This window comes from Thermothelomyces heterothallicus, assembly GCF_042370625.1.
Source record: "Thermothelomyces heterothallicus CBS 202.75 unplaced genomic scaffold P884_scaffold_23, whole genome shotgun sequence".
In the NCBI taxonomy this organism is placed as follows: domain Eukaryota; kingdom Fungi; phylum Ascomycota; class Sordariomycetes; order Sordariales; family Chaetomiaceae; genus Thermothelomyces; species Thermothelomyces heterothallicus.
In genome coordinates this window covers 238,480-260,492 of record NW_027192584.1, presented here as the reverse complement: position 1 = coordinate 260,492, position 22,013 = coordinate 238,480, and the positions used below count along the sequence as shown (strand labels likewise).

Genomic DNA, 22,013 nt, shown 5'->3' with positions numbered 1-22,013 from the left:
GCACCCAGAGCTAGGTCGGAGTGTCCCCAAAGCTCTAGGCACCTTTAATTAACCACTTATTTGTGTCTAGTAAGTATGTATGTACAGTACAATTGGTTCAGTAAAGAGGAAAGGAAACTAACTATGTTAAATGATTAATTAGGGCCTCTAACTTTTTGTAATTACATTAGTGCAGCGCTGGCGCACGTCCTCGTTTTGTACTGACGGTAATTAGATGCGTTGCCGCGGGCTTGTATCCATCCTATCGCTCAGCATACACATTTATTGAATCAGGCCCCTGCGATAGGAGATTACCAGCCAATACTCTCTGCAACCTCAGCGACGAAGGAGCGACGATACCACCACCGTTTCGCCGATACGCACCTCCCACCAGTTTCCCAACTCCATATCCCGACCACAAGCATTGGGTTCTCTCTCCTCCTCCTCCTCCTCGGCATTCTCCTCGTCCGGGTCCCACAAGCAGATGACCTCTGAATTGGCTGGATTTTGAGCCATTATCTTGGCGTATTCGCTCGGCAGGAGCTCGTTTGCCTCAAGGGCTTCCCACACCATGTCCGCCATATAACGAACATAATGGTGGGCCAATCTGTCATCTGTGTGCGGTTCACAGTTAGCATGGCGACCGACCGATAAAAACTTTGCTTGCTCAACAACGGGTATTATGGAGGTGAGTTCCGGCCACTGCCACGAACTGCTGCCAACGGCTGCTGCCCTTCGCCCTCTTGCCAAACAGCTAAACGGGTACGGAAACAGCCAAGGAATAACTCATAACAACCCGATGACTGAATCAAGTGTGAGGTTTAAGCCAAAAACCAAAAAAAAAAAATACTAAAAATGAAATGATTACCTACAAATCCGCTTCTTGCCCTCCCGAAAAGCCTCCATAAACCCCGCCACCCCTTTCTCAAACTCCACCCTTCCCAGCAGAACCCCCCTGACGGGCCGCTCCGCCGGCTGCTGCTGCTGCTGCTGCTCTTCAAGCTGCTGCTCCCGCGAGCCGGACCCCCCAGCTGCTGCTGGCGCCGCCGCCCGCCGCTTGCGCGCGCAAAAGTCCGCCACCCGGCCGTCGGCTTCCCGCTCGAGCCGGCCCAGCTCGTCCTCGGCCCGCCGCGTCATGGCCCGTAGCACCGTGTCGGCGCACCCGTCCCCTGGTAGCGGGAACGGCTGGGGCGGGTACCGCGGCGCGGGCCGGCGCGGACGGCGGCGGCGGCGGTCGTCATTTTCCCAGACGTCGTCGTCGTTGTTGTTATTGTTGGTGGCGGTGGTATAGAGAGGAGCCGGGGGCTCGATACCCATGGTGAGGTAGTGGGCGCGTGTCGGAACTCGCTGCTGGTCGGTTGGGTACTCTGAGTAGGGGGGCGGGGCTGATGAAAGGGGGAAGTCGTTGGCGAACCCCGTGATGGTGTGCTGGTGGGGATCACATAAGCGCATTGTTACTTTGTGGGAGAAGGTGGAAAAGATTAAAGGTATGGTCCGATCACGTCATGCGTGGGAAGCGAGGAACTGAACTTCTTTTGGTATTTTCCAACCGGTCAGTAGCGGCTGGGCTTCTGATAAGTGACGAGAACGAGTGGTGGTCCAGGGGTTAAAGCCGTCAAGCTCAAAGAACGTCTGGCCCGATCTGGTGCTTGAGCTGTATTACCTGCCAGAAGATGGCTCGTTTTATACAGTCTGATGGGAACTCAGTGACCCACCGCGGAGACACAGACACTAGCGACGACAGACGGAGCGTTCGTAAAGGTCTCGTTCGTGTCCTCGGATGTGGCGAATGAGCTCTTGGAATGGAGGGATGGCAGGTTGCTCATCGTGCAACAAAACAAACCAGCCTCTGTCGGTGTCAGAGCCTCCGATCGGCCTTTACAAGAGATCTGTTCACAAGAAGGTCCAAGCAAAGATCCCTTGACAGAGCTCGTATCTAGTAATTATACAACAGCTGACGTGGTGTCCGTTGTCCGTGATCTCCAGTAGGATCCAGAGATATTACAAAGTCCAGCATCGGTCCACTTTCCCTGGTCGGCCCAACCTAAAGCGCCAGATCTCCTAGTGTAAGGCACTGCTGGTCACTTGGACAAGGCTTGTACGTACGAAGGGGATAAACATGTAAGCAGGGGAGATATAACCAACTCCCAACTGCGCGATTCTTGTCACCAAGCGCACGTACTCGGGATCAGGTGACTGCGTACCGCCTCCTTTGCCTCGAGTATGCACGCGCATGTACCCTCAATGACCACATGTTTATGCGTGCTAACATCATCAGTGGAGGTTATAGACAGGATCTCCGATCTGTCTGTCATGGCCATGAAGCCTGTTGCCTATAATAGTAGTAGCGACACGATGAACTCGAGTACTTTGGACCCGTGACCTCGCGGGGCTGTGACTTCAGTTCTTGTTGACGACCTGTAAGAGGGTGGCTGAAGAAGCGATCATCGTTTGCAGCGAGACTTATTCATGCCGCCTCACATATCATCGTGTGTTGGGGAAGTATATACCTTTCGGCGATGACCGCATGAACCTTCGCATAATCTCGCAATGGTGCGCCTACACAATGGCGACAGCGAGAGCCACGAATTTCCCAAGCAGCGTGATGCCGCATTCGGTGGATGTCCGCTGTTACCGAAGAACCCTCTTTCAAGGCCGAGTATAGGCTATTCGTATCAGATTGAACGCATATATGTGTCAACCCCATAATTACCCCATGAAACATCACATCCATTTGCCGACCAAAGCCAAGCAGGGACCAGCATGACGTCCACAAATCGACACGCGGGAACGAGCAAGGCCCGACGATTACCAAGCAGGCGACGTCGATCGTGGGGCGCTGTGCAGGATTGATTGTGCGACCATTGTTGCATCAGTGCATGCATGCATGGAATGACATGGGGACCGTTGGTCCCTCGACATCATGCTGCAGCTTGGCCAACTAAGAGTTTATATCCGCCCACCAACCCACCTACCAGACAAAACATTTGCCATGTAACTAGCAGTCTGGACACACAATTATTGGACGATCCCTTGGGAGATTGGACCACTGACGCCCCCCCAATCTTTGTCTCTTCATCCGAATTTCCGCGAGGGTAAAAAGGAGAAAAAATATTGATGGAGCCGGGCGGGGACCGAGCAGCGGAATTGCGCTTTCGTTTTTCTCGCAAATCGGCAAGCATCGCTCCTCGACCAAAGTACCATAGCACAGAGCTACGAGATCCGAACAGAGCACATGCAGAGCCAAGACCGCTTCGGCTCCCTGCCATACTTGGTTAGAGCCCCGAGCGGCGGGGAGCGTGGCATTCCCGCTAATCTGGAACTGAAGCGGACTTACTGGGGTGAATTAGCCCGGCTGACGCTAAGTAGGGTAGTGCGTAGTGAAAGACAATACACCACAAGGACGAGTAGCTTGTTATATGAAGGCAACACACTAGTTGTATAGAACATCGTTAGCTCTACATTGGCGTTGGTGTAGAAGGCGGCTGAGACGGCATACACAGCAAAAAAAAAAAAAAAAAACCTCGGGCAAACCCAGGAGCTCCGTAATGTGCCGATGTGGTGTAGCAAAGTTCACTAACATTGCATGAACAGGACATACACTCGGAGGTGGAGTGGAAGCATCGTGATCTGGGCTCAGCCCCCCAATCTCGCTGTAGACTTGTGGTAGATTGCTGGAGAGTCCGTGTGGCGGCCCCCGAGCCGGTTCCGGCCGGCCAGAATCACAGGGTTCTTCTCCGGTGAGGCGGGGAAATAAGAGGCTTTTTTTCGGCACGAGGTGAATGCCTTGCAGTGACGGTCGTGGTTAGCCACGTTTTGCTGCAAGGCCCAGGCCATTTCAAGGTTAGCATGGCCGGTTAAGAGTCCAACTTGGAATGGTTGCATGCTTCGGGCCGTTTCCCCAAACTCTGCAGCCATTCTGCAGCCAAAGTGCCATGTTTCACCTGCGGAGATTTGCGCTGCACTCCGCACTATTGTGCACTTTCTCTTCGATGACGACGGGTTAGAAAACGACGTCAGACAGAGGATGGCAACTCGAAAAGGGAAAATGCCGTGAAATACTGGGCAATCACAACTCCGCATTTGTGACTGCTTCGGGCAAGAACTCTCTCGGCCCGAGCAATCAAAACGCGCGACTCGCTGCACAACCGGGGAAGTTTGGATGCTGACTGCATTCAAACCCCGGGCCCTTCCCCCTCCCGCCGGCTCAGGCCAGTGTCTGCTGGGAGGCAAGATCTATGGGAAGGCAAGTGACGCTGTGATTTCGGAGAGAACGGCCCTACCGAGGTCCCATGGGGTTGGCGGCCCACAGAACAGGTTACACACACTACAGATTACACTAGTTCGCTGTAGCGTCGATACACGAGAGTTCCAGACTGCTGGCCGAAGAAGCCAGTCAGTTTGCAAGACACACGTTCCCAGGAACAGCCGCGGGGGGGGGGGGGGGCGCTGCTCGGTGGGCGATGAAGCGACTCCAGGTTCCACGGCTCCACCTGCACAGGCACCGGGCTGGGGCCCCATGGTTAGGGTATCGGGTTGGGTGCCGCCAAGCGAGTGATTGCGGATCACGGCAAGGATGGCCTGTGATGGCCATGACTGGATGCGGTGGAAAGAGCCACCAGGAGGGGAACACCATCGCTTCTCGCTAGCAATTATTGGCTGCGCTTCCGTTCTAGCCTGAAAGCCGCCAAATGAGGGGGGAGAGAGGCTGTGACCAACAAGCAGCTAAAAGCGATATTTTCCTACTTCGAACACAGTACAAGTTGAGCCTCCCCCAGCTCAACCCCAGTCCAGCGCAGCCTGGGAACCTGATCAGGGACTGGATCAGGTTCTGCTCTCTCGTTCTTCTTCCCTGTGCATGCAGGGTCGCCCTCATCATACCCCTCCTGCTGCTGCGTTGAAAGCCTGCCAAACTCGCGGGCTGTCATCCTGCGTGTTCCCGCGCGCGCCTTCGTCTTAGCTGGAAATAGTTAACCGCCGTTGAAGATATTTCGACAAAGTGTGGAGGGGGCTATCAGGGTTCGACGGACCCTTCCCGCTGATCCACAGCCACGAGCGCCGATCTCCCTCAGCCCGAGTCAAGGGGGCCGGTCACTATCGAAAGCAAACCGGTCAGCGATCCCGAACTTTTAGAAGTTCTTTGCATGCTCCATTCGTTTGCACCATCACCGCCATCACCGTCACCACAACAACAACAACGACGCAAAGATGGAACCGCACGCCTATACCACGGACGAGATGGATGATATGGCGTAAGCTTGCAATCCGAACCCCACGGTCGGAGGTTCTCGCGCTGAGCTGCGCTGCGAGGCACAGTGGAGTCGGCTAACACGAAGCACCAGGGAGAGGCTGAGCCGCTTGAGCTCGGGAACGCCCAGCATGTCGCGCCATGTGCCATCACTCACTTCATCCATGGACGAACGATACGACAGCCGGCGCAGGGTCCCGTCAGGCGGCGTGGCCCCGCCTCGCACTCCTGACTCGCCACGTTATCTCGGCCAGGACGACGTCTTCCGCATACCGACCTACGACCCGGCCGCGCGACCTGGCATGGCGCTACCGATGCAGCCTCCCGCAGCACCGAGAACCCCGGCGTTCCACAGAAAAGATTCGTACACGTCAGAAAGACGCCCATCCAAGGGCTCATCAGCCGCCTACAGCCTGTACCCCGCAGCGCCCACGCCCAGACCTACCAAGCCGCTGCCACCGTTGCCCATGCTGAATCGCCAAACCTCACGCCGTTCGTCATCGCAGCCGTCGCTAGAAGAATCCGACATCGGATCCGGCGACACCTCCCGGTATTCGCAGTCGTCGAGGGGGAGCACGCTGGAGCGCGTGCCCACATCCGGCAGCGCCACGCCGTCGTCGGGTGCCGCCGGGTTCAGCCCAATTCCCCCGATGGTCAGCGAGTTCCGTGCGCGGCCCCCACAAATGCAACCACAGGGTGCACAGCACGGGCCCTCGTCTGTCTCGCTAGTGCCCTGGAAGCAACTGATGGCAACCAACGACAAGCCGCTCAAAGAGCCGGCCGTCTACTACTTTGACATCTCCACCACGTCTGCGACTCTTGCCAGCAAGCATGGCAATAACATCATCAGGATATGGTCCGTCGGCAGTGGCGAGGTGCAGAACAGCCTCAAGGTATCCTGCTACACCAACGCTCAGCCGCGGTCCCGCGAGTACTTTGTCCGCAGCCACGCCATCCTGTCGGAGCCCTCCAATCTGATCGCCGTCGCCACCGGCTTTGGCGACACCCTCGAAATATGGGACTGGGGCAAGAAGAAGAAGCTCCAATCGATCGTTTCGGCCAACCGCTGGGCCGCCGTCCGCTCCAACGTGATGGAGGCCGGCTGGTGCCCGCTCGTGACCTACGATGGTGATGCAGACACACTCGACCTGTACGCGGCCACGCACAACCCCAAAAAACCCTTCAAGAAGACGCGGTCCATCGAGCTCCGCAAGGCGCCTGGCCTCCCGCTCATCCCCAAATACCCGGAACTCGCCTTCTCCGCCACGGGACCCCTCCTCGTCACCGCCTCGGGTCCGCGGCCGCCCCGGCCGGGCCACCCCCCACCCGAGCGCGAGACCCTGCTGACGGCGTGGGAGATCCACGACGGGGCTCCCGTTTCAAACACCCCTTACAAGGTGGTCGCCCCCTGGCAGCACGCCGAGCTGGACACGGCCCTGCCGTCGGGACTGGCCACCTATGGCTCGGTGGCCGTGTCGATCTGGATCCCGGCGTCGTATCGCGCCGTGCCCATCCCGCCCGACCGCGCCGGCGCCACGGGCCGCGGCGGCTTCAACCTCGCCCCAGTCCCCGTCCACCACAGGTACGTCCTCGTCTGGGACTTTTCGGCATCGTCGACCAAGACATTCCGCATCCCGAACGCTACCTCATGCGTCTCGCCCGACTGCCGCTTCGTCGCGTACTGCGACGCCACGGGTGTCGAGAGTGGGGCGCGTGGATGTCTGGCGCTGCTGGACGCCATGACGGGGCGACAGTTGTGGTGCTGGCCCGATCCCGAGGCGGGCCTGCTGGACGCCACGGGGGGTGGGTCCAAGGTGCAGGCGGCGCTGGGGGACCTGAGCAAGATTACGGAGATGTGCTTCTCGGCGGACGGCGGGTTCCTGTTTATTGGCGATTCAGATGGGAAAATTGCCGTGTTCGAGGTTCGGGAAGGGAGCGGAGATGGGGTGAGTTTGGAGGGATTCAGGTGACTGTCTGTCTGTCCGTCTAGCCTAGCGAGATGAACATGGCAAGTGTTTGTTTTAAGTTTAATGGCTGATGGTAGTTGGGAATTATGAATGGGGTTTGCGGGAAGAGGGATAGGGAATATGATCAGGTCCGGAAAGGCGCTAGGTCAGATACTGACTGGATTGGGTATGTATGTACGAATGGCATGGAGTTGGAGTTCTCTGGAAGGTCGGATCCGGCGTCGAGTCGGGGAGACCCACACAACCCGAGGCACCCGATATTCACAGTACCTTAGTTGTAATACCATACACGCACAGGTCAGGACGGTTATGGAAAAAGAGGTCCAGTGGGGACTTTTCATACCTATATACGGATTATATACCCCTATCGTTAACACTTAATCTTAACTAACTAGCTCAATAATTCAAAGCAATACTCGATTTTACATACTTTTTCCATATCCAAAAAAAGCTTCAATCAATTCAAACTTCTTATTAATAAAAACTATAACCCTGACCCTAAATCTGACCCTGATCCTAGCCATGACACTTCTCCGAACTGCTAACCCCAAACCTAACCGCTAGCTGAGAGGTTCTAGCTGTTTCTAGTATAGTGGTATGTCTAACTCTACGGCGGGTGTGGTTGGAAGGGCGGGAAATGAGATCCCCTCTTTTGTTATGACCCTACTTGTAAACGTTCTATGTGGGTACCCCGTGTTGGCACTATCAAGTAAGCTCCCGGGAAGTGCGAACATGACGTTTTACCGAAATATCCGAGGCATCATCATATCTAGAGTAGTGTTTGCCGTAAATTACGGGCCCAAGCTCCAGGAACTCACACAAAGCTGACGAGTCCCTACTTACAAGTATCACGTTACTATGGTCGGGTCCTTCGGGACCTGACTCGACTTACGAAGCGCTGGCTCGTGAAGGCATTCCAGAAGCAATGCATGTGTTCGAGCTAAGATAGCCAAGACGGACGACAGAGCAGAGAACAAGAGGTAGTGGTCTTCCGTATCTACGTGTTCAGACGTTACATACAGCAAAAGTCGTCTGGAGGGTCCGGGGAAGGGGCGGTTAGGTGTTTCTGGGGGAGGAGAAGGGGGGCCCGGAGGGGGGAATAGGGCGTAAAAGTTGCCGGCAGAAATGACGAACGCTCAGTAGGCGACGTGAACAGACAGCAGAGCTGGGGTAGACTGCTGAACCGAATAACCTTTCTTTTTCGTTCTTTTGAAGGAGAGGAGGGGTAGGTGGTTCTAGGTTTTTCGAGGGTCGATGCGGGAGATAATATAATGAAGCATGCATAGCACTCTTAAGGCGTCTCTCCAGGGTTAAATAAGACCTTGATAGTTGTCGGAAGCTATAGAGCTTCCAAGCATATTAGCCACTCGTTTGCCACAGCTGTATGAGGCTATTCAACGCATTGGCCAGTCCCTTTGTCTATAAATACCACTCTTTTTGTCTCCTTTGTAGATAGTTTCAACAAGGCACTCTTTCCTTCGTACAGCCACCTACTGTAGACACTGCTTTCAATGCTCCCGGAGCTCCCACTACGTTCGGCAGTTATAAGCCTAGCGCCTTGACTACTCCTCTACCGACGTATCTTTAATATTAGTAATAGCTTCTTCCTCTATTACAAACTCTCTTACCCTACTTCTATACGCATTTGACGACGTATCCGTCTACCATGTCCGAGATCCTAGTTAAGACTTCTACGCGCCTTACTAGGCCTAGTTCCTAGAACTTGTAGTATATTAAACTATAGTCATAGGCTAAATTCGCCGGTATATAGGACTTCGTCAACCCTAACGGCGACCACGAGCCAGATCTGCAAGTTCTAGAGCGCCTAACTCGTGAGCAAGCTAGGAATAACCTTATCTAGGCGCTATAGGAGTAACTCTAGGGAGGAGGACTATCGCCCTCGATATCTAGTGATCTAATACCTTTAGAAGAAGCTATTATAGTTAAATTTATATGACTAGAAGACTCCTTCTATAAGAATATTATATATACCTTAGACATTAGTAAGCGGTTAGGATAGTTATAATGCTAGCTAGTATATACTATAGATCCTAAACTCTATAAAGCTATAAAAGTATATAGGAAGAAGGATATTAACCTTATTAGGGGGATTATCTAGGCGCTTTGCTCTATACTTATACTATCTATCGTAATACTCTATACGATGGTTATAGTGTAATATATAGCTAATCTTAATATAGCTAAGTATTTAGGAGTTAATTTATAGCGTTAGATTTGTAACTTTAATATTACTTTCTAGTAAGCTATCTAATATAATATCCTAGAAGTATAGGGTATATAAGGATTATATACCTTTCTTGATGCTATTAATATATATATCTTGCTAACCTAGGTAGTATATAAGAGGATAAAAGTTAATGTTATTAATAGTCTAGGAAAGCTACTTCTAGAGCTTAGTTCCCTTATTATAATAGCTAAGATCTTAATTAATAATAATATATAACCTAGAGTCTCTCGGAAGTATAGAATCTTCTTAATAACTAATATACTAATACTTCCTATAGCTTAGAAGAGTAGTAAAGAGAGAGGTAGAGACTTGTATAGAGACTCTTATAGTAGGTAGTAGTGTAATACGAAGTGTCCTTATAGGCGTCTAAGATATCTATAGGATCTAGTAGACTATTACGCTCTTAAGTAAGCTATCTATAGTAATAAGTAACGTTTATACCTTTCTAATAAGGAGTATAAGAGGATTTACTAGGAGCTTAATAAGCCAAAGTAGGCTAGACTGAAAAATTAACTTATTACTAAGTAGGGGGAGCTATCTTATTCTAGGTAGTTAGGGGTAGGATACCTTAGTTCCCTTAATATATTAATTATTAGCCTTTAGCTACTTAGTAAGCTCCTAACTTACTATAAGATATTTAGTATAGTTGCTCTATAGTACTATCCTCTTTCGGAAAGTACTCTACTAGACTTATATAGTATAACCTACTTAGTTAATGATAAAAAGTTCCTTTTACCTAAGACATTTATTAAGGTAGAAGATCCTAAGTTTATTAAAGTAGGTATAACGACCTTTCCTATTAGTAGGAAGGGTACTTAGATAATTAAGAACGTTCTAGATAGACTATATAGACTATATACTAAGAGCCTAACGCTTAAGGATATTACTATCGTTAAAGGGTTCTATATTAATATTATCTTAGAAGCTCTATTACTTAAGGTAGGCGCTTAGTACTATAGCTTAGATTGCTTACTACGTTTCGGAACACTAGAAAATAACGTTATTCTTCGTAAGTTAGAATATAAGTATAATCTTACCTTCCTCGAATATAAGCTACTTTCCTATTACTCGAGCTTCCTAGACTATGTCTTAATTAGTAAAGCAGGTATTATAAACGTTCGTATATCCTTATAGAACGTGTTTACTATATATACTAGAAGGTTATATATACGAGTGTTACCTACCGTAAGAGAGGATACTAAGGATCTTTAGTACTTAAGAGCTAGCTACCTTAGACTAGAAGCATTAAAAGCGCTTGTTAATAACGCTAGAAACGTCTATATTAAGGGGATAATATATATTAAGTACGAGAGCTATACTTATACTTATACTATTAAGGTCATTTCAAGAAGACTACCTAAGTAGAAGTCTATATACCTATTCTAGCAAGTAGCCTGGGATCTATTTAATTATCCCGAATCGATTAATAGATCGTGATAGCTACTTATAATTATTAACGAGTATAATAGGAAGCTTTTCCCTTTCCTCTTAACAATAAAGTCGCTAGACTAAATTATAGGAGTTATCTAGAATTTCGAGAGCTAGGTAAGACGCTAATATAGGCTTACTATCTATAAGATTAAGTAGGATAACGATACTATAACAATTAGCTTAGTAGGGTAAACGCTAATACGTTACTAGACTTAGGTAGCAAAGAGTAGGATTAATCTTAAACTCTTACCTTTATATACCTATAAGCCTAATAGACTAGTAGAGCAAGTAGGGCAAGAACTAATCTTACGCTTAATTAAGATACTTAATAGTACGAATCTACCTATAAAGCTCTAGTTAGAAAGTATATAAGTAATGGTATACTTATATATAATAAGCCTAAGCTATACTTACTCGTTTAGAACTCCTAATAAGGTACTCTATAGCTAGTTTAAATAATATTTTTACTAGTATAAACCTAACTTGACAATTATATTAACTAGCGACTTATACCTAGATTAGAGTAGCATCTTTATATATAGTTACTAGGTATATATCCTTTATAAGGATAGGGAAGCTAAGCGGTATATAAAGGACTTTAAGGTATTATTATATAGGCTAATAAGGTATCTTATAGGATATCGTATGTCTAATATCTATCGCATTTAGATACCCGAGCTCGATAGGGTCATTATAACTTATAATGTTTACTTCGATAAGAAGACTTTCTACCGTCTAGGCAAAGAGCAGCCGATAGAGCTATCGCTAGTAGTAGCAAGCTAGGAAATCAATTAATTTGATCTTAGCGAAGATTCCTAGGATACCAAGTTTCTCTAGCAAGCAATGCTATAGACCTACTAACCAGTAGAAGACTCTATTATAGTGGCTTAGCTACCTCTATCGTAAGAGAGTCTAGCGGTAGATTAACCTCTCTAATAGGGTTAAGACTCGGGGGTAAGGGAGCTCTCCGATATATAGCCTATAAGCGAGTAATTAGTTCTAGAGACTCTTATAGTAGAGACATAAGCAATAGACGAACTTACCAAATAGATAGAGAGCTTTAGAGGACTCTTGACCCCTAAATATATACCTAAGCCCTTGGTGGCTTACCCTATGCTAGCTAGTAAAGGGGATATCTACTAGGAAGTAGGAGGGTTTAAATTAGGGCCTTCCTAGTCGCTAGCTAGCTAACCAGACGCTAGGGAGAGCAGGGGAGCTACCGAATCTGGCAGAGGAATGCCTTCTATAGAAGAATATAATACGTGTAATAAGTAGATAGAAGAGCTAGGAGCTTAGGACAGTATTACCGATATATTATACCTAGCTATACTAGGGGAATAGAGCGTTAAGTAAAGTCCGGATTAGCTAATATACCCTTTAGAAGGTAGAAGCGAAGGAGAAGCTATTTAGTAACCTCCTATAAGGAGAGGCAGAGGTAGGAGGAGGGCTTGTATACCTAGGGACCTTATATAGTTAAGCAAACAGCTATAAAATAAAGAGAGGGTTAATTACTATTACTCTTTTATCTATATAATAAAGGAACTCTAGTAATAGTTCTATAAGACTTACCTACCTAATTAATAGGAAGCTTACCTAGAGGACTAGAGTATATAAATAGTATATATGGTATTTGCTACTACTATATAATAGAAAGATACTATACGCCTTAGAGTAGCCCTAAATAAGCTATATTAGCATGTTAACGATCTTATTTATGTTCCTAATAACTAATAAGACCTATATAATTACCTATTAGGATAGTAGTTTAGAGATACAGCTTATAAGGAGATATATAACTTAGAGAGTAAGGGAACGTAAAAGATTATCCTATATAAGTAAGTAAAAGCGTAACTTATACTATTAAAATAGGTATTTATATATAAGTTTAATAAGGACGGTTTCTTAGAAAAGTGTAAGGTAAGGATCTATATATAAGGAGATCTATAAGATATTAGCTTAGTAGAAAGTACATATATAGCTACTTTAGCGGTATAGTTATTCTATATAATAATGGCAATTATAGCGTACTTCGACTTAGAAGTTAAATAGTTCGATATAGTATAAGCGTTCCTTAACGCCAAACGACTAGAAGATAATCCTATTATCTATGAATTACTAGAAGGTTTTAAGTAGCCAGGAAAATACGTAGAGTTATAAAGAGCTCTATACAGCTTAAGAGACTCGTTACACTTATAGTATAAAGAGTTCTATAAAACGCTTTCGGAACTCGGGATAGAGCTATTAGGAGAAGAAAAGTACCTCTTCCTAAGCTATAATAAGCGCGTTATCCTGATCTTCTATATTAACGACTTCTTAGTCTTCTTCTATAAAAGTAATGCTATAGCGGCTAAGCATATAATAGAAGGAATCAAAGCTCGTTACGACGTCTACGAGTAGGGTGATGTCAGTTGGTTCCTTAAGATTAGGGTGATTTAAGACTAACCTATATATAAGATATAGTTAGTCTATAACCAATATATTAGAAAGGTAATAAGAAGATATAGACTAGACGTGCCTAGCGTATATAAATTAACTCCCTTAAGCTATAAAGAACTAAAGAAGTTTAAAGGGAGCGCTACTAGTACGTAGATTAAAGAGTATTAGGAGCTTGTTAGATTAATCTTATACTATATAATTATATTATATCTAGACGTTATATATGCCTATTTAATACTATCCTAATACCTAACTAACCTAGGGCCAGACTACTTGTTAGAGGTATAGCGAGTAGTAAGATATCTATTTAGGAGCTCTTACCTATTAATTTAATATAGAGGTAAGTAAGCGTTAGATAGTCTGATGCTTATAATCATAGGGGACGCTTTGTATATAGATAATCTAGATATACGGTATTCGTTATAGGGATATATCTTCTTCCTATTTAGTAGTCCTATTATATAGAAGGTATCGCGCTAGGATACTATTATAACGTTAAGTATGGAAGTGGAACTTCTAATGCTCTCCCTTACGGCAAGAGAGGCTATAGCGCTTAAAAGGCTATTTATAGATATTGATCTTAAGCTCGGAGAACCCTAGAACATCTACTATGACAATTAGCAAACGATTAGACTAGTAATAGCTAAGAACGAACGTATCAATACTTGCCTATAGTATATAGACATCTATAATATATAGTTACGCCAGAAAGCGGTAAAAGGAACGTTTAAAGTAGTATATCTACTAACTAGTTAGATACTAGCAGATAGGCTTACGAAATGACTTAGCTAATAAGCTTTCGAGCGCTAGAAAGCATTTCTTAATCTTTAGGATATTAGTTATAGGCTTATATAACTAGGGGGTAACAAATAAGTTAAATTCGAGAAAATAAACTAAGGCGTATATACGAGTACCTAAGATACTATCTAGTACTCTGCCTAGTACTCCTAAATATATCTATATAACCTTCTACTATTAGCTATCGCTAGGATTAATAGCTTTGCCCTTACCTTTATCTTTGCTAGGTAACGATATAGCGCCTAACGCGTTATTAGAAGCGCTAACGTAGGCTTTATAACCCTCCTTAATCTTTTCTAACTAGTAGAAAATGTTATATACAGAGTAGGTAATCTTTATAAAGCGTATAAGTTTAGCCTTATTAAGCTTATACTCCTCTATATCGTCCTTAACTTACTTAAAGGAAACGCTAACGCGTTTAAGGTCATTCCAAAGAACTATATATAACTTCTTAAGATCTTATATATAACTATTAGTAACTTGCCTATATATTAGGGGTAGAGGGTAGGATCTAGGGACTTATAGAAGCCTTAGTACTATCTAATAGAGCCTTCGTCAAATCCTTCGCTAACCTAATATAAGAAGTAAGACTACTATTATAGTTAGTATAAGTATTACAAGAGCTATTAGATATATAGGTAATTAACATATATATCCTTATACTTATAGTAACTATAGATATAGTAGTAATAGTAGGAGCTAGCGCTAGAATAATCACGATATTCGCTAAAAGAACATCCTACTAGAGCCAACTATATATATATTTCACAGGGTACCTTACAAAGCTTACTAGCTTTAATATTACTATATTTAGTCAGCCTAAACGATCTTAACGTAACTAGTAAAGCGCTAGAAACTATAATAGAGTCGCCATCAAATCAATTAGAAGGAACTAAACCATATAAATCTACTTAAAAACGCTAGATTCGCCAAGATCGCTAAAACGCTATAATACTAGCAATAGAACAATAGGTCACTTATAGTATAGAAGCTTTAGCACGCTTACGCTTTCGAGGCATTACAGGAGCAGGAGTCGACCCACTAGCCGTCGTAATATTCGTAATAGGTACATCTGACAAGTTATCCGTTAATTTGAGCATAGGAGGCGTCATCTTGTTATTATTACGATTAAAACTAGTAATACTATCGCTACTACGGTTACGATAGCTATATTTGAACTATAGCTTCAAAGGAATCGCTCTACTATACTCGACTCTTTCAGACTTCCGAATACAGAAGGCGGGCCCCCTAAAGGAGCTATCGAGGTAAGAGCGACAAAGGATATAACACCAGGAATAGTATTACTATAAAGCGTAGTTAAACGACTACCGCGTTCAACTAGGGGGTGTGTCGGAAGCTGTAGAGCTTCTAAGCGTATTAGCCACTTGTTTGCTATAGCTGTATAAGGCTGTTCAACGCATTGGCCAGTCCCTTTGTCTATAAATACCACTCTTTTTGTCTCCTTTGTAGATAGTTTTAATAAGGTACTCTTTCCTTTGTATAGCCACCCACTGTAGACATTGCTTTCAATGCTCCCGGAGCTCCCACTGCGTTCGGCAATAGTCAAATATCAGGTAGATAATGTATGATGATATGAAGTTGGTAAGTAGCTAGCATTGAGACTCCACTCCCGCAGACCTCAACGTCCCATTGGTCTTTTGTTAAGGTCAAGGTCTAGGTTAGCAGTCTTGATTGCTAGTTCCTTATATTGATTGCTACTTGGCCCGCCAAGTGAATGCTCAATGACCGACTTTTGTAAAGTTCCTAGTGTCGAGGATGCCTTGGGCCATGTATAATACCCAAACGATCGTGTCAAGCCCTAGAGCTTCCGAGTCAAGTAGGTATATTAGGTGCAACTTGATATTTAGAAGCGATAAGCTTAGGAGTCGTTAGGAAGAAGAGGCGAATTGCTACAGCTCGGTGGCTACAAATGACTACAGCTCAAAGGGGCTGCAAATGATACGACACCACAGGGGTATTCGCGCCGTGGGCGGCACTCCTGGACCTACTGGTACGGGTCTGCAGAAGTTGTGATATGATGCGTTAATTCTTCCAAGTGCCGGAGGCACTTGGGGATGCTGTCTAAATAGATGTCAACCCTGGCTCGTCATCCCTGTTGGTGGGCCAGTAAGATCTGACCCACTGTCAGATACTGTAACACGAATCGACGAACAATAAAGTTCCAAATCCCCCACAACACTCTATAGTTCTATAGTTAACCCTAACTTTTGTCTATCTCTATATAGTTGAGAATTTTTTCTCTCTTTTTCTCCTTGTCCCTTTTATACCCCGCTTGTTTGATGATGATGATGATGTTGATGTTGATGTTGTTGTTGTTGTTGTTATGTCTAATTATTATATTCCGATCAAAGGGAAGCGTAACTGGAAAATCCTGGATTGAATATTGCAAAATTGGTAGCAAAGGTAGTGATGGTGTAAGCTGCCACCCAATAGCAATCCAACTAATAGTCTCGTCCTTGAGCTTGAGCGTGAAGGTCGCTTACGACTTGAGGCTGGTCAAGTGTTAGTATCGGGGTAGTAGGAAGGCGAAAGGAGATGAGGGGAGGCTAGGCAACGACTATGGGCTGCTACTCAAGAGCAAGGACAATGTGCAGGAGGAGAAGATGAATCACCGTGGCATAGCAAGAGTGGAGGAGGGGGGACGGTCGATGCGACAAGAAACAAGGGGACTAACGGGGAACGGGACAATGGGAAGAGGGAAATACCCTGGTAGTAAGAGAGCTTGTAGCAAGAGGAACACAAAAGGGGAAAGGCAGGGGCACGAAAAGCAAAGCGAAAACATAAATACCGTGGGCAAGTCGCCGTGGTACAGCTCCTCCTGGGTTGGGTTGGCATCGTCACCAGTAGATAAGGGCATAGCCCCAATCTCCTCACTCCGGGAAGGACCAGCGACCTCGACCTCGACGTCCGGAGACGGTGACCAGCCGTGAACCGAAACTTTGTGTGGGCCGACCCTTGAGGATACGGGCTCGAATTGCGGGCGCTCAGGTACCCTGCGATGACTGCCGTCGGCGGTTTTCTTTCCCATCAGTTTGCCATTGTGCCTAAGAGACTCGTTGCTCTCCGCAACCCATTCGCTGTTCACATTATCCGTGCCATTGTTTTCGACCACTGATTTCAGTGGACGGCCTGGTGTGAGTGTCTCGCCTTGACCACCAAGGGACCATGAACCCAAAAAGGGGCATAACTTACCCCTGTAGCCCCAGTTCTGAATGATTTCCTCTACTGTGAGAGGACGGCTACCCCGGTCCCACGTGTGACACCGAGCGTTTCGGGCCGAGAAGTGTCGAACCAGCTGGGTGCGGTTTCCGTATAACCTGAGAGGATCTTTTTCGAAATGATATTCGATCCTCTCTCTGTCGCAACGGACGACAAAGAAGCCAGGTCCCAGTGATGGAAATGGGAAGATAAAGTCTAGTCCTTCGACCTCATATTTCATGATCGTTCGCACGCCGGCCTGCGAGAAAATTGTATATACATCGTCAGTATGAGAAGGTACTTGTATGAGAAGACACCGCAGCCGGCGGTAGCAGTGTGTCAGGGCATTTGAACGGAGAGAAGTACCGCAGCGCGATTGTTCTCTAATCCCAGAGTAGGATTATCGTATAGGTTACGGTTTCGGCGTGTCCTCCGGTGTCGGGAACGGGGAGATGTATGCTGGTAATAGTGGTTGAGTGCTTGTGATATCTGTAATTAATGGAACAGTGATAACAGTTAGCTTCACCTCTAGTGAGAACCATCCCCCCCATATCAAACCAACCCAAAAAAGAGAAAAATACCGGGAAAAAAAAAAGAAGAGAAAATAGACGATAGCATATGACTTACCCCGGAGGTACCTCCATCATTGTCTCGGTCGGGTGGATGTTCACGGTCGTGGTTTTGCGAGGCATCAGCGCCCCCCGGTTCATTGGTCAAATCGATACTATGAGGGGCGTTGCTCCGAACAGATGGACGGAGAGATGGACCGGGATCGTGACCGTTCTGAAAGGCATCGAAGATGAGTTGTAAGACTTTGCGAATGATGCGCTCTGCGTCTGGCGCTGGCGGAGCGTCACTCAGCAGGCTTCCGGCCTCATGTGTGATCCTTCGAGTCCAGAATTTCGAGAATCTGGAGTGGTGCATCAGGATCTCCTCTATAACGGGTCTAATTCCCGCTATACTCCGACGATTGATGTGGTTGCCAAGGAAGTTGGTCCATATCTGATGCTGGGTATTGTTGATACGGAAAATGTGAAGAGTACTCTCCATGTACGGTCCGTACTGGTTGTCGTCCTCTGAGTCGCCCATATTGTCGAGTTTCAGTGTCAAGAAGGAACCCGGGCACTAGCGCAGAACGAGCGGAAGTGAACGAGGAGAGAAACAGAAGATTCACTAAACGGCAAACGAGAGCAGCACGGCGCCTTCTTATGGCGAGGTCGGCGACAGGGACTTTTGCCTGCACATGCCCATGGCAGACAGGCCAGGAAGAAGGTAAGAGAAATCAGGAGAAGCATCAACAATACACACCTCTTGCTCGGAGAGCGACTGACGTTTCAAGGGTCTAGGTGCAACAGCCTAGAGCGCAGCAAGGCTCACACACCCCAATCCTTGTTCCTCCGCCACCAACCGCTACCCTACACACAGCTTGGTGGTCGCTCGGGGGCAAGAAAAAGAAGATCAGCTAATTAATCAAAATAAAAATAGAGTCTTCGAATGGGAGCACTGGCTGCCAGGTCCACTGGAGACGCGCTAGAGCGGCCGGCATTCCCTTGGCCACCCAGGCTCCCGCACTTGGAGCTTGTTTCAAGACGGCGTCAAAAGGTCCAACAACAACGTCGCACAGCTACTCTCTCTTTCTCTCCCTCTCTCTTTCTCTCTTTCTCTCTCTCTTTCACACACACACACACACACACACACAGACACAGAGACAGAGTACGGAGTACGGAGTATTAGTATATACTTTGAGACTTACAGATGGGCACTGAATCTCTTTCGGTCTGATGACAGCTCAACCCGCGGGTACCTGTTACCGTGTCAAGCCAAAGACCGGGCACCGTCTGACCTGCGCGATATCCCCCGACATCATTCGGTGGTCGCCCAATCATGCACTGCCGCTTCAAGGAGAGCCAATCGCGGGAGCTCGGTCTCGACCGCAGCGGTTCGGGCCATGAGCCACCCCCAACTTGAAGATTGAGGACCACATCCACTCAATTCCAACAAACTAGACGTATGGCCATCCCGCTCGGCGATGCCGGCTTGGCCGCCGGGGAGAGGGACAAGGAATAGTCGGTTCGCGTGGGGGATTGAAAAAGCAGATCACCTAAAACGATTAGTCACGTGCTGTTATTGTTATAACTGGAAGGAGCATAGATGTTGGCCGGATCCTAGACTACACTAGGGCGGCCGCTCGTCTGGGCGCCTCGAGAAAAATTTTCTCTACTTAATCAATCCTCCACCAGTTGCTTTTTCCGCAAGGGAAGCAGGCTTTATCATTCAATAGTTAGCTGGCACCATTTCCCCGATAGGATAACGATCAGAGTCCTGCTCTGTGCGGCCCTCCATGTAAGCAAAGGTCGGCTGCTCTCTCTGTGGTGCCATCTATCAAGACTTGGTCAAGTACTTAGCAAGCCGGGGTGTGTTTGCTCGGAAGAGAAAAAATAAGGCATGGGGTGCGATTCGCAACATCGACCCATCCAGGCCACAGTCATATAGACTTACTTAGCATAGGAGGGACTTGGTGTATGTACATACATACCTGGAATGTACGGGTTTCGTAGCGCAAGCAAATTGGCTAGACTTGAACCACGAAACAGATTTTCAATTTGTCCAGTTTACCAGAAGTTAACCTAGTCCCAATCCAAGCCGCGCCGTAAACAACTCCCAGAACACCTCAGCTTTCCCAATACAGATTCGTCACCGGGAAGGGGGCTGGGGGCCGCAGGCCAAATACAGCCTCGCGAATTCGCCAAATCGCTCGCCCGATAAGGAGAAAGAACACAAACACGTAGCATCAAACTCGCCAGATAGGTCGGGGAAAGAGAAATTAACACTTCGGATAAGTGGCACGCATGCGTGCGCGTTTGTTTTTGTTTGTTGTGCCGTGGGGGTGGGGTTTGGTTTGGTTGGGGTGGTTGGAAGAACAGAGCAGGAAGACGAAAAACATTAAAGTAGGAAAGAAAATATAAAAACGAGGCGGCCAAGCAAAGAAAAAAAAACAACGAGGCCGAGGGCAGTTTCAAGGCGTGACATGAAAAGTAACGGGAGGCTCACTCCCTCGCCCTCGCGCGACCCCTGCCGCCCCCAACCGCACTGCTGGCCGCGCTCTCCCCGACCCGGACCTCCTCATCCGGCACCCCTACCCCAACCGCACTGCGCGTAGCGCTGGCCGCACTAGCGGCCCTCTGCCTGGTCGCTTCCTGGCCGTGCTGCTGCTCCTGCTCCTGCTCCTGCTCCTGCTGTTGCTGCTGCTGCTGCTGTTGTTGTTGCTGCTGCCCTTGTTGCGGAACGCCGCCGGCCTCCTTGAGGAGCATCGCTTCCCGCAGCAGACGCTCCAGCTCCCGGACGCGGCGGCGCAGGGCCTCGTTCTCGCGCTTGTACTCCTCCAGCTCGGCGCGTCGCAATGCCGTCTCCTCGTACCGCGACGTGGCCGGCAAGATGCCGGGGGACAGCTCGCCCCCCGTCGTGGCGGCAGTGGTGGTCGTCGTGGCTGTGGCGGAGGCCGGGGTGGGCAGTGCCGAGGAGGTGCTGGCGCCCGATTGCGTGCTGCGCGTAGGCACCCGGGCGTTGAAGTAGCCCGGCAGGGAGCCCGGCTCGTGGCCGTGGTGCGGGTAGCTGCTGGAGAGGGAGGGCGGCGCGGGCGAGGGGGAGCCGGTGCGGCTGCGGCGCGAGGCGCTGCTGTTCTGCCTGCTGAGGGAGACGCCGCCGATGGCGATCGGGGGGTGGGCGGCGGGACGGACGGGCGCTGGCGAGGAGATGCCGGCGAGGGAGGCCGCCGACACGGAGCCGGCGTTGGCGGCCAGGCTGCGGGCGCTGGCGCTCGAAGAGGTGCGCTGGTGGCGTATCGGCTGGTAGTGGTTGGTGCCTAGGCCGGGTTGGGCCATGTCTCCTCCCCACGGGCCGGGCTCGGTACCCGAGGCGCCGGCCGAGGTAGAGGAAGCGTTCGAGGCAACCGAGGCATTGTGTGCGGCGCGGAGAATGGACAGCTCGCGTGTGAGGCGGTTGACCTGACGATCCTGGGGTTAGCCTAAAGTCCCGGGCGGCCATGACTGTGGGCAAACTCTGCACATACGACTGCCTCTTGTTCCTTTTCCAGCTGCAGGTGGAGGTCGGCAGCCGTCAGGGGACGGGGATGCCGCAGGGGTCCCGGGCCTGGCCCCACGCCAGTGTTGTCGCCCATCGAAGGGCCTGCAAATGATGTTGGCGGCAGAAGGGTCGGGGAGGGCAGACTCGACGAAGCAGACGCGTTCACGGCGCTCTGGTTCGAGGGGAGAACGTTAAGCGAAGAAAAGCCCGGTGCGGGTGGTGGCGACATCTGTTGGGAGGAGGAACGATGGGGTGGAGCTGCGGGGGTGCGTGGGGACGGCGGGATCGAGTTGAGATCGGGCATGGTGTTGTCGTCGTGCACTCGCGTAGGTTGATGGCAAGGCCGACAGCGAGAGGTGGAACGAAGAGAGAGGGAGGGGTTGTGGGAGGGCGGGGGACGAGGCCCGAGAATCAAAAACGATGGCGGAATGTTAAGGTTCAAAGCTAGGTTTCCGAGCTCAAGTGCTGTTCGGAAAACGAGTGTTTCAAGAGCTTGCGGCCAAAACAGATACGGTCAATGGATGGCCCGCTACGGAGCAATCTGGCCGTTTATGCGGCCATTGGCTTCGCGCGCTGCCAAGTGGTGGGAGTGAATCAAGGAGTC

At 48.6% G+C, this 22,013-nt stretch overlaps 4 protein-coding genes across 4 annotated transcripts; 1 reads left to right on the top strand and 3 right to left on the bottom strand.

Annotated features, from left to right (window-relative positions):
• Nucleotides 1-242: 242 nt before the first annotated feature.
• Nucleotides 243-1,431, bottom strand: P884DRAFT_313434 (uncharacterized protein; the record flags this gene model as incomplete). Its single annotated transcript, XM_069445229.1, has 2 exons — nucleotides 243-593; nucleotides 852-1,431. The coding sequence occupies 2 exons, from the start codon at nucleotides 1,429-1,431 to the stop codon at nucleotides 316-318; spliced, it is 858 nt and encodes a 285-aa protein (XP_069295214.1). The 3' UTR covers nucleotides 243-315.
• Nucleotides 1,432-4,774: 3,343 nt separating this feature from the next.
• Nucleotides 4,775-7,619, top strand: P884DRAFT_262924 (uncharacterized protein). The gene is made up of 2 exons (XM_069441705.1): nucleotides 4,775-5,231; nucleotides 5,322-7,619. Exons 1-2 carry the CDS (start codon nucleotides 5,188-5,190, stop codon nucleotides 7,195-7,197), a joined length of 1,920 nt encoding a protein of 639 aa, XP_069295213.1. The 5' UTR covers nucleotides 4,775-5,187; the 3' UTR covers nucleotides 7,198-7,619.
• Nucleotides 7,620-16,535: 8,916 nt separating this feature from the next.
• On the bottom strand, nucleotides 16,536-18,042 carry P884DRAFT_262922 (uncharacterized protein). Its single transcript, XM_069441704.1, has 5 exons — nucleotides 17,954-18,042; nucleotides 17,693-17,815; nucleotides 17,321-17,585; nucleotides 16,917-17,239; nucleotides 16,536-16,620 (listed from the first exon to the last, which is right to left on the bottom strand). The coding sequence occupies exons 3-5, from the start codon at nucleotides 17,565-17,567 to the stop codon at nucleotides 16,570-16,572; spliced, it is 621 nt and encodes a 206-aa protein (XP_069295212.1). The 5' UTR covers nucleotides 17,568-17,585; nucleotides 17,693-17,815; nucleotides 17,954-18,042; the 3' UTR covers nucleotides 16,536-16,569.
• Nucleotides 18,043-20,373: 2,331 nt separating this feature from the next.
• On the bottom strand, nucleotides 20,374-21,713 carry P884DRAFT_279673 (uncharacterized protein; the record flags this gene model as incomplete). Its single annotated transcript, XM_069443341.1, has 2 exons — nucleotides 20,374-21,330; nucleotides 21,396-21,713. The coding sequence occupies 2 exons, from the start codon at nucleotides 21,711-21,713 to the stop codon at nucleotides 20,374-20,376; spliced, it is 1,275 nt and encodes a 424-aa protein (XP_069295211.1).
• Nucleotides 21,714-22,013: the final 300 nt, after the last annotated feature.

Coding starts and splice junctions, on each gene's coding strand:
- P884DRAFT_262924 (XM_069441705.1), top strand. CDS start 5,188: ATGGAACCGCACGCCTATACCACGGACGAGATGGATGATATGGC. Junction 5,232..5,321: donor GACGAGATGGATGATATGGC/GTAAGCTTGCAA, acceptor ACGAAGCACCAG/GGAGAGGCTGAGCCGCTTGA.
- P884DRAFT_262922 (XM_069441704.1), bottom strand. CDS start 17,567: ATGAAATATGAGGTCGAAGGACTAGACTTTATCTTCCCATTTCCATCA. Junction 17,240..17,320: donor TCAGAACTGGGGCTACAGGG/GTAAGTTATGCC, acceptor CACTGAAATCAG/TGGTCGAAAACAATGGCACG. Junction 16,621..16,916: donor ACCACGGCGACTTGCCCACG/GTATTTATGTTT, acceptor ACACTTGACCAG/CCTCAAGTCGTAAGCGACCT.